Source organism: Cucurbitaria berberidis, assembly GCF_010015615.1.
Source record: "Cucurbitaria berberidis CBS 394.84 unplaced genomic scaffold K460scaffold_4, whole genome shotgun sequence".
NCBI classification, from domain to species: Eukaryota; Fungi; Ascomycota; class Dothideomycetes; order Pleosporales; family Cucurbitariaceae; genus Cucurbitaria; species Cucurbitaria berberidis.
The window spans coordinates 4693611-4706390 of NW_024468938.1; the positions used below are offsets into that span (position 1 = coordinate 4693611).

The 12780-nt window shown below is 50.3% G+C and overlaps 6 protein-coding genes across 6 annotated transcripts; 4 read left to right on the plus strand and 2 right to left on the minus strand.

Moving 5' to 3' along the window:
* Nucleotides 1–951: 951 nt before the first annotated feature.
* On the plus strand, nucleotides 952–1846 carry K460DRAFT_163728 (uncharacterized protein). Its single transcript, XM_040926903.1, has 3 exons — nucleotides 952–1139; nucleotides 1315–1390; nucleotides 1492–1846. The coding sequence occupies exons 1-3, from the start codon at nucleotides 968–970 to the stop codon at nucleotides 1622–1624; spliced, it is 381 nt and encodes a 126-aa protein (XP_040786971.1). The 5' UTR covers nucleotides 952–967; the 3' UTR covers nucleotides 1625–1846.
* On the minus strand, nucleotides 1688–3186 carry K460DRAFT_369272 (Fibrillarin). The gene is made up of 4 exons (XM_040933929.1): nucleotides 3134–3186; nucleotides 2698–2949; nucleotides 2121–2647; nucleotides 1688–2067 (listed from the first exon to the last, which is right to left on the minus strand). Exons 1-4 carry the CDS (start codon nucleotides 3148–3150, stop codon nucleotides 1862–1864), a joined length of 1002 nt encoding a protein of 333 aa, XP_040786972.1. The 5' UTR covers nucleotides 3151–3186; the 3' UTR covers nucleotides 1688–1861.
* A 357-nt stretch (nucleotides 3187–3543) lies between these two features.
* Nucleotides 3544–4499, plus strand: K460DRAFT_434277 (60S ribosomal protein L17; the record flags this gene model as incomplete). Its single annotated transcript, XM_040938377.1, has 4 exons — nucleotides 3544–3546; nucleotides 3626–3839; nucleotides 3973–4160; nucleotides 4208–4499. 4 exons carry the CDS (start codon nucleotides 3544–3546, stop codon nucleotides 4358–4360), a joined length of 558 nt encoding a protein of 185 aa, XP_040786973.1. The 3' UTR covers nucleotides 4361–4499.
* Nucleotides 4500–5081: 582 nt separating this feature from the next.
* K460DRAFT_358013 (glycoside hydrolase family 128 protein) lies at nucleotides 5082–6385 on the plus strand (the record flags this gene model as incomplete). Its single annotated transcript, XM_040932078.1, has 2 exons — nucleotides 5082–6021; nucleotides 6258–6385. The coding sequence occupies 2 exons, from the start codon at nucleotides 5082–5084 to the stop codon at nucleotides 6383–6385; spliced, it is 1068 nt and encodes a 355-aa protein (XP_040786974.1).
* A 2709-nt stretch (nucleotides 6386–9094) lies between these two features.
* K460DRAFT_289144 (uncharacterized protein) lies at nucleotides 9095–10363 on the minus strand (the record flags this gene model as incomplete). The annotated part of the gene is made up of 2 exons (XM_040929100.1): nucleotides 9095–9436; nucleotides 9542–10363. Coding segments are annotated over 2 exons (1164 nt in total), but the record flags the coding sequence as incomplete, so codon positions are not given.
* A 1146-nt stretch (nucleotides 10364–11509) lies between these two features.
* Nucleotides 11510–12631, plus strand: K460DRAFT_408699 (uncharacterized protein; the record flags this gene model as incomplete). Its single annotated transcript, XM_040937185.1, has 1 exon — nucleotides 11510–12631. One exon carries the CDS (start codon nucleotides 11510–11512, stop codon nucleotides 12629–12631), a length of 1122 nt encoding a protein of 373 aa, XP_040786976.1.
* Between the last annotated feature and the right edge of the window lie 149 nt (nucleotides 12632–12780).

Here is a 12780-nt window from a genome sequence, read left to right on the forward strand (position 1 = left end):
TTACGCACCAAATCCAGTTGCTAACGATAATCCCCAGGACAATGTTGGCTTCCCAGAAGACAAAAGAAAAACTAGAAGAAAGAGCTTATTAGTCCTTCAAGTATAACTGCGATAAGTTAGCAGCCTACATCAAATGGTTTGCGTGCATAAGATTAAAAACCTGTTCAAGACTAGCACGACGCTGGACGAAAAATATACCCTGTTGGCTAGAGGTAGCATGGAACTCCACCACTGCCATAATGCAGGAGACGGGAGCCTGGGGACCTTCAGCATACCTACCATGGGAAGCGGATCACTCATTTCGTGGCTATACCTACCGGGATGAATATCCACCAATAACTTGTTTCCCCATCTTGTGGGAATCACACACGACGCAGGCAATGTAGCATGGCATGACAAGCAGGTGATTGCAGCAGTGCAGCAGACGCAGGGGAGCAGCTATGGAGAAAGATCCCTAGCATGTGCAAGGGCTAAGAAAGCCCTGACGGAACGACCCCTTCTTTCTACGATCAGGGGTACGCTGGTCTGGTTCGGCGAAGTCGTCTATGATCAGGTATGAGGACGAGGACACTACGCCAAATCACTTCGTTGTCACGTTGTACATGATGGCCTTCAGACTATGCATCTACTTCCAGTGGACGACCTAGCAAGACCACGATATGACGAAAGGAGGTCGGTGAATCGAAGCAGCCGTAAGGGTACAAAAGCCCCCAAGAACAGCTTAGCACGTGAAGAGATTAGACAACAGCGCAGAAGTCGTACCGTCATATTAAACGGACATGGGGAATAAGGAAGGAGAAGGTGACATTAAATTAGCATGGTAGTACAACCCCAGGAATGCGCATCCAACTTCCTCCCTTAATTCGACAACCTCTACAAACTCGGCTTCATATCCCACTTTGTCCTTCCGTCTTCATCTTCATCTCTACTTCTACCTACTCTATTGATTTTATCATACATCGCAGTCATGTATCCGCTCGCCACTCTCCTCTTCCTGGCTACTTTTGCCTTCGCCGTCCCGGCTCCCATTCCTGATGACCCAGCGCCTGAACCAAGCTCGGTAACGCATTTGTACCTTTGCGTCGACTCGTCGTTCAAAGGACAATGTACCAATATGCATTTGGATACATCTACGTGCCGTAAGCTTTTAAAATTACTTAAACTAAATTATCAAGGGGAGTAGTGTGCAAAAATAGAGAGCAGGAGAGGAAACAGAGAGATCAAGAGACCGAGTGGAAATAGACAGAACATTGATGAGAATAATGGATATTGACGCCTGAGAGAAGTACATAACGCTAACGCTGAGAACAACAGATAACCTCGACCAAACCTGGAACGACAAGGTGTCTTCTGCAGGACCGGACAAGGGCACATTCTGCACTTTGTACTCGTACGTCAATCCTTTCCCCTACTGCCTTATTTTCCATTATTCCCTTCCCCCTTTCCTCTATCAACTGTCAAGTCATATGGATGAGCGCTAACAATTAGTAGCGAGACTGAATGCCGCGGCAAAGCGCTGCCATTCACTTATCCTGGGATCCGGAACTTGACTCGTTACAAGTTCGATAATGTGTTGAGTTCTGTGCGGTGCGACTTCATCGAGGGGTTCAATGATCACCCTTGATGGAGGAAGGCATGGGTTGTGGAGGAATTACTTGTTGCGGTGGGAACGGTAGAGCTCAAGAATGGGAACGAAGCGTAGAAGAGTAATGAGTTGCACGTTGAATAATCACATGCATAAATATTTTACCAAACGAATACCAAAGCCTGCCAGGCGCCGGAAACGCCAATCCGTGTGAAGTACAGGTATATGACCGCGTCCATGCATCGTAAATCAGAAGTCAAATCGGAACAGCCCCATCTATTGCGAACGTTCGTAGACACCAACAACCATGGCGTGGTCACGCTCGAAAGGCTCGAGCGTCAGCTGCTCCTTGGGCTTGATACCCATTTCTCTTAGCTTGGCAACTTCCTGTGCGAAAACAGCTTCGGGTGCGGCGGTGGAGTCAATGCAGTTGGCCTTGATGGAGATGACGATACCTCCTCCGACCTTCAAGAAGAGACCGGCTATAAAAAAGTTAGCGTCGAACACATGCAAATGCTCAGTATTGTGAGCTTACCATTGAGACCGACGATACGGGCCTGATCAGGCTGAGCAACATCGGCAAAGATGCAGTCGACCATGCCAACCAACATGCGGTACTTGAGCGGGTGACGGGCGTCCTCGACAATGGGGATGACGTTGGTACGGTGGGTAGCCATGTTGATCAGATCACGGCCAGAGCGGTGAGAGAACTCGACAGCAAATACAGTGCCCTCGGGGCCAACGATATCAGCAACGTGGGACACACTGGTACCAGACGCAGCACCAAGGTAGAGGACCTTGCTTCCTGGGCCCATGTAGATGTTGTCGACACCTCCGAGGATACCAGCCGCCAATTTACTACGGAAGGGGTTCCAGACGCGGTATTCGGTGCTGCTGGGGGTCGAATCATCACCATCTGCGGGCGCCGTGGAGGCGCCAATGCTGATGCGCTTCTCGCCGTAAACGCTCTCGCCGGGCGTCAGGTTCTTGGTAACGAGGAGATCCTCCTTTCCGCGGGCGACAAAAACACCGGCGTGACGATGGGGCTCGACGATAACCTTGCTGTTGTAAAATTAGGCTTGATCCTAGGGCAATGTGAGGATTGAACGTACGCGCCACCACGAGCACCTCCCCTGCCACCGCGACCTCCGCCGCGACCTCCACGGTCACCAAATCCACCGCGTCCTCCACGGGGAGCACCACGGCCACCGCCGCGTCCACCGCGATCACCGAAGCCGCCGCGGCCGCCGCCACGACCACCGCGGTCGCCAAAACCACCTCGTCCACCACGGGGTGTGAAGCCTCCGCGACCACCACGGTCACCGCCTCCTCGGCCACCGCGATCACCGAATCCGCCACGTCCTCTGGATGCACGTTAGTTAAGTTCCATGATAAATCTTGATAGTACGGAGGTCGGAGAGATCTAAATCCTATCGCGACGAATTCAAGCATCTGTGCAGCGTTCTCTGAAATGCGCAACATTCTGCGCTGTTGGCGCGTTCAATGTGCATCGCAATAAGAGTGTGCGAGCTGTGTGGAGAATCGTACCTAGGAGTGAAAGACATTGCTTATTGAGCTGGTATAAACTCGAAGTCTACTCTTGCGAAAAGTACTGCTGCACTGTTAGCTTGGAGCTGCACGAGAGTTTGGGCAAAATGCATACTTCGCAGGTCTGGGTGGTGATGGGAGCACGAAGACTATGCGCTATCGTTTTGCGTAGTCTGGCAAGCGTGCACAAAGTATCGTCGGCGGGTAGAGCGATGGGTGCAGCAAAAGCTTCGAGGTGTTGAAGTTGCAGCTCGCAAAAAACTTTAGCGCTGTCACGGGCCCCACCCAATCAAAACCGGCCGGCGCGCTAGTTTTGCCGAAGCCCGCACACAGTCGGAATTCCATCGTGCCTTCTACCCTGAGAACAACGCCGTCGACTTCCACTAACACCAACAGCACCTCACGACAAAATGGTACGTCGATGCCGCCCCCGAGAGGCTCAATCGGAGCACCCGCACCCGTTATGAGCATGGAATTAATTACTTTCTCCAGGTTCGCTACGGAGAGACCAGCATCGACGGCGCAAAGTCTGCCCGCGCTCGCGGCAGCTACCTCCGCGTCTCCTTCAAGAACACGCGCGAGACGGCGCAGGCCATCAACGGCTGGAAACTCGAGCGCGCTCTCACCTACCTCGGCAATGTCTTGGAGCACAAGGAGGCCGTTCCCATGAGGCGGTATGCCGGTGGCACTGGACGCACTGCGCAGGGTGAGTGACCCTGATGAGAGGAAAACCTACGGATGCACGCGATGGAAGGCAGTGGAAGAGAGCATTTCTCTCGGGCTGTCGCGTGGCATCGTAGCTGGAGCTATTTGTGATGGACAACGGCTGACTCCCGCAGGCAAGGCTATGGGCGTCTCCAGGGCCCGCTGGCCTGTCAAGTCCGCCGAGATCCTTCTCGGACTCCTCAAGAACGCTGAGGCCAACGCCGACACCAAGGGCCTCGACACCAGCATCTTGGTCGTCAAGCACATCCAGGTCAACCAGGCTCCTAAGCAGCGAAGGCGCACTTACCGTGCTCACGGTCGTGTATGTACACCTACTCCGCACGCCTAGTCGATTCTAATCCCTTCTAGATCAACCCTTACATGTCGAACCCCTCCCACATCGAGCTCATCCTCGCTGAGGGTGCCGAAGTCGTCAAGAAGTCCAACGAGTCCGCCGAGCGCCGATTGAACTCCAGGCAGCGTGGCCGTGAGGCCCGCAAGGCCATCACTGCCAGCGAGTAGACGAGTAGAAGAGAGTGCGACGTTCAAGGAAGAAAACGGTCATGGCGTGGGCACGGTCTAGGAGTCAATGAGCGATGAATCATAGGGTCTTTCACACTCGTCATGTATTGCATGATATGGGACTTCGATTTCTCCGGTGTCTGGTCGATAAAACAAATAGGGCCACGGCCTGTTCCCAAACAAATCTGCGTGCACATTTAAACTTTGGCGTCGCTTACACATCGTTCTGTAGGCTTGCGTGTACGAGCGTCGTTGATGTACTATTGGGGTAGCGACTTTCACTCCATCGACTGCGCAGTGCTTAGATACGTATTTTCCGAACTTGGAAAATAAAATTGGCCGAGATGGAACCGCTGAGCTTGAATAAATCTAGCCGAACCCTGAACGAATTGGAGCCTCAATCCCCACCTGCATCGTATACTAGTTACAACGCTGATCCTCAGACCGTGTTCAGTTCTTTGGGTACCTTTTGGGCGCCAACTCCGTTGATATCGTTCGTATTTGACACTCATTTCCGCCTTGTTGGCATATTAGCTCGGGACCTGCCAAGTTTCGATCACTAACATGACGCAAGCCCAGCATGGCCATGTACCTCGCCACAAAATGTGTCGACAGATAAGTAGTCCTGTATAGACCGGGATCCTGTCGTTAACAATCGTTTTTTGAAGTCACAAGGAAGAGCAAGGAACTTCTGGTACACATTGCCAGCAACAGAATCACCATGTCCCAACAGCACAGCCACAGTCACAGCCACACACGCCACAGGCGCCGAGTATCATCCTACACAACGCTGTTCGCCCTTTTCGCAACTGTAACTCTCGCCCAAGACTCAAAACGCGGCTTTGCATTCATAGGCGACACCCACGTCCCGGACAATCAACTTCTATCCTCCTCTGGCTCTCCGCTAAAATGGTACTACAACTGGTCCCCCTACCCAAATACCAACCTCATCGCTTCAGACAAGCTGGAATTCGTCCCTATGATCCACGGCATCGACGCTACCCAGGACTCGCGGACTGAAGCAGTCATCAAAGACACCCCCCAGTCAAGTACGCATTTGCTCAGTTTCAACGAACCAGACGGCACCAAGGGCAGTGGCGGGAGTACCATCAGCGCCAAGGACGCAGCAAAAGCGTACATAGACTACGTTGTGCCCTTCCAAGAGGGCAAAAAGGGAGGTCGAAAGTGGAAGATCAGCCACCCCGTCACGACAGGCAGTCCAATGGGCCTCAACTGGCTGCGCGACTTCAACACCAGCTGCTACGAAATCGACAGGAAGAACGGGTGTCCGGCAGACTTCGTCGCCGCGCATTGGTACGGGGCGTTTGATGGACTGAAATCCTGGCTCGCTACGCTGGACGAGTTTTACAACACGAATTCTTCAAGGCAGGTGCCGCTGAAGATTTGGGTTACGGAGATGGCGGTGCCGCAGCTGAGTGCGGAGGAGACGACGCAGATGATGAATCAGACGTTGCCTTATTTGGATGGACTGCAGTACGTGGAGAGGTATGCGTGGTTCGGAGCGTTCAGACCGAAGGACGCGAATAAGTGGACGGGGAACGGCGTTGCGCTTTTCGATAATAAGGGCGGGTTGTCGAAGTTGGGGGCTTTGTACTTGGGCAATGGGTTCAAGGAGGGGCAAAAAGGTGAGGGCCAAGATAGTAAGTCTGCGGGCGAGTTGAGGGTTAGTGCGTGGATGATGGTCGCGCTGTGTATATGTTCTGCCTTTTTTTCTGCGTTGTAGATACCAGAGCGCTTCTTGTGCATATTTGTTGTACTGCTAGATAGCCTTATACCCAATTATATTCCCTGTGTACAATTTACGTGCCCAAATTCTGCTCACCCTCACCCTCTAGATGACTCGTGGCCATATCTTGTTCAACATGCACCTAGACAGCATGCTGTCCTGATACCATCGTCCTACCACCTTTGCTCGTCAACACACCACCCGTAATGCCCTTCTTCACAAACAAAAACGGAACTCCAGTGGGATACCCGTTGTCCCACAACAAAAACAATACATAATCGGAATAAACCTCGTATGAACATCGTAGATGCGAACTTGAATGGTGGTATTGTGTTGCTCAAATTTCAAGGCGACGACTCCATTCTATCTGCGGTTGACTTTGGTTCTATGGTAGCATCTGAAATGGCCACTTCCCGAGACGCCTCAGGATCTTGTCACCTCTTTTACGCGGGGCACTCTTGGACTACGGGCTCTGGTCGTTGTTTGGAGGAGAGATCTCCCCCTTCCTGCTTTAGCTTGACGGCATTTACTCTTCTGATACCATTCCGCAATGCTGCACGGGGCTTTTCGTCATCATCATCTTTGGAAACTGCTCCGTCGTTAATCTCTTTGGTGTCGGATTCAATAACCCGGAGAGCCCACTTGAGCGGAACGGAGTGGTTTTCCTCAAAGTAACTAATCATCTTGTCGTCCGACACGCTGATTGTTCCGAAAGCTTCGAACAATGGGATTGCTTCAGAATACATCAGCCAGAATGTGATGAGGGCGGGACTAAACGAATCGATGACATCCTGGCGGTTCTTTGAGATTGCATGGTGCAAAGCACTCCATCCGCGTCTATCCTTTTTCTTGAGCAGTTCTGTTGCATCAAACCAGGAGATCTCCGCCTTTGAATCGGGTATTCCACATATAATCTTGCATAGCAGCTTCGCTATTTCTGGATCACCATTTGAACACGCCAAGCTGAATAGATCCTGTTCATCTGGGTATTCGGCTTTAAAGATATCGCAGTGCCTGGAGATTTCAGTCATGACCAACTGCCAGTCAGTTCCCCAAGATTGGACGATACCGGCAGCAAGATCCCAAGCAGCAGATTGTGTTTTAGTCATGATTTCGCCTATATTAATCAACGTACCGTACGGGTCGTTATTTTTGATACACTCTGCTGCAGAGTCCCTTGTGCCAACTGGTAGAGGGGGTTCTCGATCGGCGATAGTCTTCCAAATTATGTCCTCCGATCTCTCGATCAACGGACTACACATGATCCTCAGACGGTCAATGAGGTGTGAAATGAATCTCATACCCTCTTCTGAAAGTTGCAAACAACTGCAACGCTGAATAAGGCCATCTACCAGTCTTCGTATGTTTTTCTCTTCTCTCGATTTTGGTATGATTGCATATTCTCCCCATTTATATATGTCATCTTCTCCCATTCTTCGTCTGATTCCCTGTTCCAGGTTTCCGTGGCGTGTGTGGATATACCAGGAGTGCATCAAAAAAATCGCCCGGATTTGATCTTCGGTAGCTCCATGTTCTATAGTGCGTAAGGCCCAGTTTAGCTTTGTTATAGTTGAATTTGAAGACAGAGGCTTATTTTTTAGGGCCCCAAAAGTGGATTGAAGCATTGCGCTGAGAGCCTCTTGCACGGGGATTTCGGAACTCGTGGCGAAGACAACGGGGATAATACACAATACAGCGTCCTTCTTTGTTCCAAGGCCATTCTCCACGAAGGACTCGATCAGTCTCGTCACCATAGGGTTCTCAATACCACAGCCCTCTGGTCCGTCGGTAAAGCTTGAGGTTGTTACGAGCCTTTCGCTTGAGCTTAGTAGTGCCCACAGAAAGTAAGAAAAAGTCTCTTGGGTGCACATTGCCATGGTAGATTGCTTTGTCGAACAAGTGGCGAGGTGATACGCTCCATCGAACGAAGCATTCTTCCTTGTCACAGTGTTCCAACCGGAGAATCGTTCAGCATTCGGGGCTTTTGGATAGGCTTCGGAGGTGGGAAAATATGGTTCATCGCTTTCCTTTGATCTCGTCCACAATGTGGCAATCCCAGCACTGAGCTTACTGAGATTGACTGTGATGTATTCAATCGGCTGAGCCCAATGCGATGCACAAGCCCAGAGTCTGATTCCAGCGACCAGCCTTTTCGTTGTCTGCATGTCTTGACCATTGCCAGCAATTATTGTGCGTACTTTTCCAGTCCTAGTTGCTTCTGGCCAATTCAATGGTCTCTGTGACATCATGGCGTGATCCTGAACGAGACAGGACCAGTGCCCTAAAGAGATGGCTGCTTCAACTTGAGCAATATCCAGTACCCAATCTGCGCTAACTCTCAGCTCCGCGTCGTTCTCATTGTGTAGAGAGAAGAAAATACAATCTGGAGGCTCGGATACATCCTGGCCGTCGGGTTTGCTCATACCAGCTGTCGTGCATCCAAATTTGAAGTACAATGACTTTGCCTCAAATGTGCGGTTCTGGAGAATCAGCGAAGTAGCCGCACAGACTGCCTTAGCTACCCTGCGGGCTTCTGAACGACCTTCTACGATGACATCAGGCCAGGCTTGGGACAATGGCTTCGTCCTCTTCGTCAGTTTCGTTGAAGTCAGCTGCCCAAGACGTACTCGATACTTCCATATCCAAGCCGCTTTTGGGGTGCAGGGTCTGTCAGCACTGAGTTTGCGCACAAGCTGTTCATGATCTTGCTCCGGATCCTCAGTAGAAACCCAGATCTCGGAACATTCTCCAATCTTCCTAAAACCTTTAATTATTGATAGGTCTGTCTCTACTTTCGGGTTCCACTGCAGCTGCCAGGTGTAATCGTCACTATATGTAAACTTTGGATATTTGTCTCTGCAATGGCTTTTAAAGACTTCGTTTGCCAGACGATCAAGCTCGTGTCCCCTTGTTTTACTGGCACTGTCATCGTTGTGATCGTTGTCGTTCTTGGACAAAGTATTCGGAGCAAGAGCTTGTGTGCTGAACAAGTTATCCTGTGTATCAATTCGCTTCGTTCTGAGTGATGCGCGTACTATGCTCATGATCAGAACCGCAACTATTTGATACACTGATACAGCAGAGTGAACGCCGCGCAGACCAATGAACTGAAGTATGAACCCAGCCATGGTCACGACGGTAGCTACCAATGCCATCTTACGTTCCCATGGCTTAACAGGTCTCCTCCAGGAAGTGGTATAGTGGGAAAGCGGTCTTCCTTTGTCGCTATAGGCGAATGAGTCGAATGTTTGGTCGCCTATCACTTGGTCACCAGGCTGAACCCAATACATGGTGTGAGTTTCCCCCGATTCCGAATCATTGAACAGCGCCTGAGTTGGAGAGATGGCCCCTGTAGCAGATGTTTCAGGTCCTCGATATTGATCGTTGTTGCTTTCTACGTCCATTTCGTTCACCTTCTTCTGGGAAGAATCAACTCTGTCAAACGTGCGCTCCTTGGTACTTCGTTCGATCAAATGCGAGCACATGAACATTCCTGCACATAGCAGGGTTGTACCAATGGCAGTCATTGGGAGGGCCCATGGTGGTGGCAATACATCAGTTTCTTGCAGTTTCTTGACGTGAGTGATCCATACGGCGAATCCTAACATGGATGCTTGTAACAGGACTCCGAGCACGGCTGTGAAAATTAACAGCTGTTGGGTGGGTCTTCGCAAGCCAACGTTCAACATGAGGTTGGGATTGACTGTATATCCACTCCATTGGTCCTCTGTACTTCCGGGTTTGGACGATCTCCATCCACTCCGACCTTTCCTCTCTGCCAAAAACTGGACGAAAGTGTATATACCTGCCGTCGCAGCCTGGTCTAGGTTCGAGTAACGTGTTTCATACTGCGGAACGTGAATGAATTCCAAAATCTTGGCTCGTCCAAAGACCCGTGTGATAGCGCCTCCCTGGTAGAGCTCCGCGATATCCCTCCCTGTTGATGAGCATAATTCTAACTCTGCAATTCCTGATCCTTCCTGCGCACGACCGATAAATGCCCTGAGGAAGGGTTGGCCACATACTCGAATAACGGATACCACGGCGGTCAAAATTCCCAAAGGGGCCATGGCGAAAATGACGCAGTCAAGAATGCACGTGCTCTCGGCGAGGTATTGTTTAGTAGCTTGATCCCCGAAGAGCTGTAGGATGGGTGCGAGGTCTGTCGCAAAATTGTTGGAAAATTCGTCCCAGCTGCTGGCAGCTAATGCACCGGTCGCTAACGCGACACACACCAGGGTATGGATGAGCACCATCATGAAGTTCGAAAATCAGATTTGAATAAAGTAGGCGAGATATTTGATGCTGCGATTGTGCAAATCTGATTGCTTATCGCCTTCAACCGTGGCTGCTTGTAGCTCCACATAAAGGCCCGGGTGTAGCGCTTCTTAATACCTTTTCTTTTGCTTTTTTTAGCCTTGGAGGGGTATTTTCTGCAGGTTTCTGCATGATACTGTCAGCCTGATGGGTGTCCTTCAGCGTGTTGTCGACCAACGGGAGCAACGCTTCGCTTTAACCGTTCTTTTTTTATATGCACATTCTGCATTCAAGCATACCGAAGCAGCTGACTGGAGGAAAGAGGGAGTGGCGAGGCTATATATAGAAAACGAAGCATGAATACGTTGTGCGATGTCCATAACCCATCGGATACGAGGGGTGCGCGCGTTAAAGTGACGGCAGTCAAATCGTGTCCAGGCCAATGTGAAAGATGAAAGATAAAAGACGAAAGAATGGCTAGGCAGCGTTGCTCTCGAAGCCATCATTAGAAAGATGTTTATGATAATATAAAATGTCGTGCTATTGTCAGATCAGTCGTACAGTGGGCGATGCATGGGTGGTGGAGTAGGGCAGCCGCGGTGTTGCGGAAGGGTTTCCTTGTTCGGGGATCCGATTTGATGATTTGAATGTTCTCTTGCACCTTACACGCGATACATTTGCCTCTTTACAACGACCTTGACGTATTACTAGGGTAATATAATTGCAGCTATCATTATACAAAGTAAAGTTAAGCTACTAAATACCTATGGGAGGCGATGTCTTATCACGTAATTTGAGAAAGATTCATCACCATAAATTCCCGGGGTTGGTTCATTCAAGGCACTACCCAACCGGGCTTTTCTTTAGTATTAACAGCTTATTTGATAGGTCGTTAGTGACCATCCATAGGCTGCACTGAATTTGAAGAGGTTTTGCTAGACGATACCTTGGTTTGACTGCATTGTGAAAGCACAATTTATTGTCGGGACTTTGTTTTCCACGCAAAACGGATTGTCAACAAACAATGACTTACACAACGCATGCAAGTCCTGCCTATGTAGATGCTTCCCAGTACTTCCTCGTGTTCAATGTCTCCTCCGTACATGAGACGAACGAGGAACCCGCAACTCGAATAAATCGCAAAGATGTTAAACCGAGGCGAGCTGCAGGAGCAGATCTCTCGCATCTTGGCTGTAGCCAAGGCTCAAGGCTACAACATCCAGGACGTCATGCCGAACGAAATGCTGGACCAGTTGCAAGGAGTGACAGAGATAAAGGCGGCTCGAGCATACGTCAAGGAAATTGAAGGGCGAGAGAAGAACCTCCAGGCACAGGTCGACAAGTTGTTGATCAAGTTGAAGGCAAAAGAGGAGGAACTTACGAATCAGCCCGAGGAATTCGAAGCTCTTATGGTCGATCTCCAGCAAGCGCAGCGCCAAGTCGACTTCCACAAGGGGATTGCTGATGACGCAACAAAGCGTGCAGAGCGTTACCAGCGCAAAATGGTCGACGCTGTGGAGAAGCAGACTATCGTTGACGAGGCTGCTTTGAAGATTGAGCGTCTGGAGGCCGAGCTCCACAATCAGCAAGCCGCCTACCTTAAGCTTGCGAAGGAAAACGCGAAAATAGCCGAACTGGCTGAAAAGCAGCGTGAGCAAGATCAAGAGACGATCGACGAGAAGAATAAACAGCTTGACACCCTCATGTCTCACGCTAATATGGTTGAGGCTGAGAGCGAGAAGTTCTCTGAGACCTTTACCACGCTCATCGACACCATGGAGTCTGAGCATTGCATCGCCACTGCAGCCGCAAATGAAAAGGCTTTGCTCCTGCTCCAAACTGATCAACTCTACTCTGCTGTCGTCTCGGAGATCACACCCCTGAACCGCTTCTTTGATCGCGCTGTCAAAGTCCTCGGCATCTACCAACTTCTTTTTCAAGCCTTGTCAGACCCATACAACCACTCTATCACAAGTCTACCACGTTCTTTGGATGTCCTGATGGCTGGTGCGGTCGACGATCTAGATATCTACCAGAACGTACATCGAGCGCTGCGAGCTGGAAATATTGCAGAGGAGCAGGTTCGCGTGCAGTTAGATGGCATTGCTGGCAATGCCGGGCGCATGTATAGTAGCTTGGATGGCATCAAGGACGATGTGGCGGGCTTTCTAAGCCGTCTGCGGAGTGAGCCCGATGCTTGGTGGGCGATGAAGGGCAAGTTTGCAGGAGGAATCGCTAGGAAGATGAAGCGCTTCTCTATTGGTTGATTTATACTATTAATGGCTTGATTCTGGGAGCGTGGCGTTTCTGGAGTCTCAAATACATGTTTTATTTTCTCCTTATCTTCTCGAGGTCTTCGCCACATTACACATAACGTGATCAATATGTCGTGAACATTACGGATCGTAGGCTATGA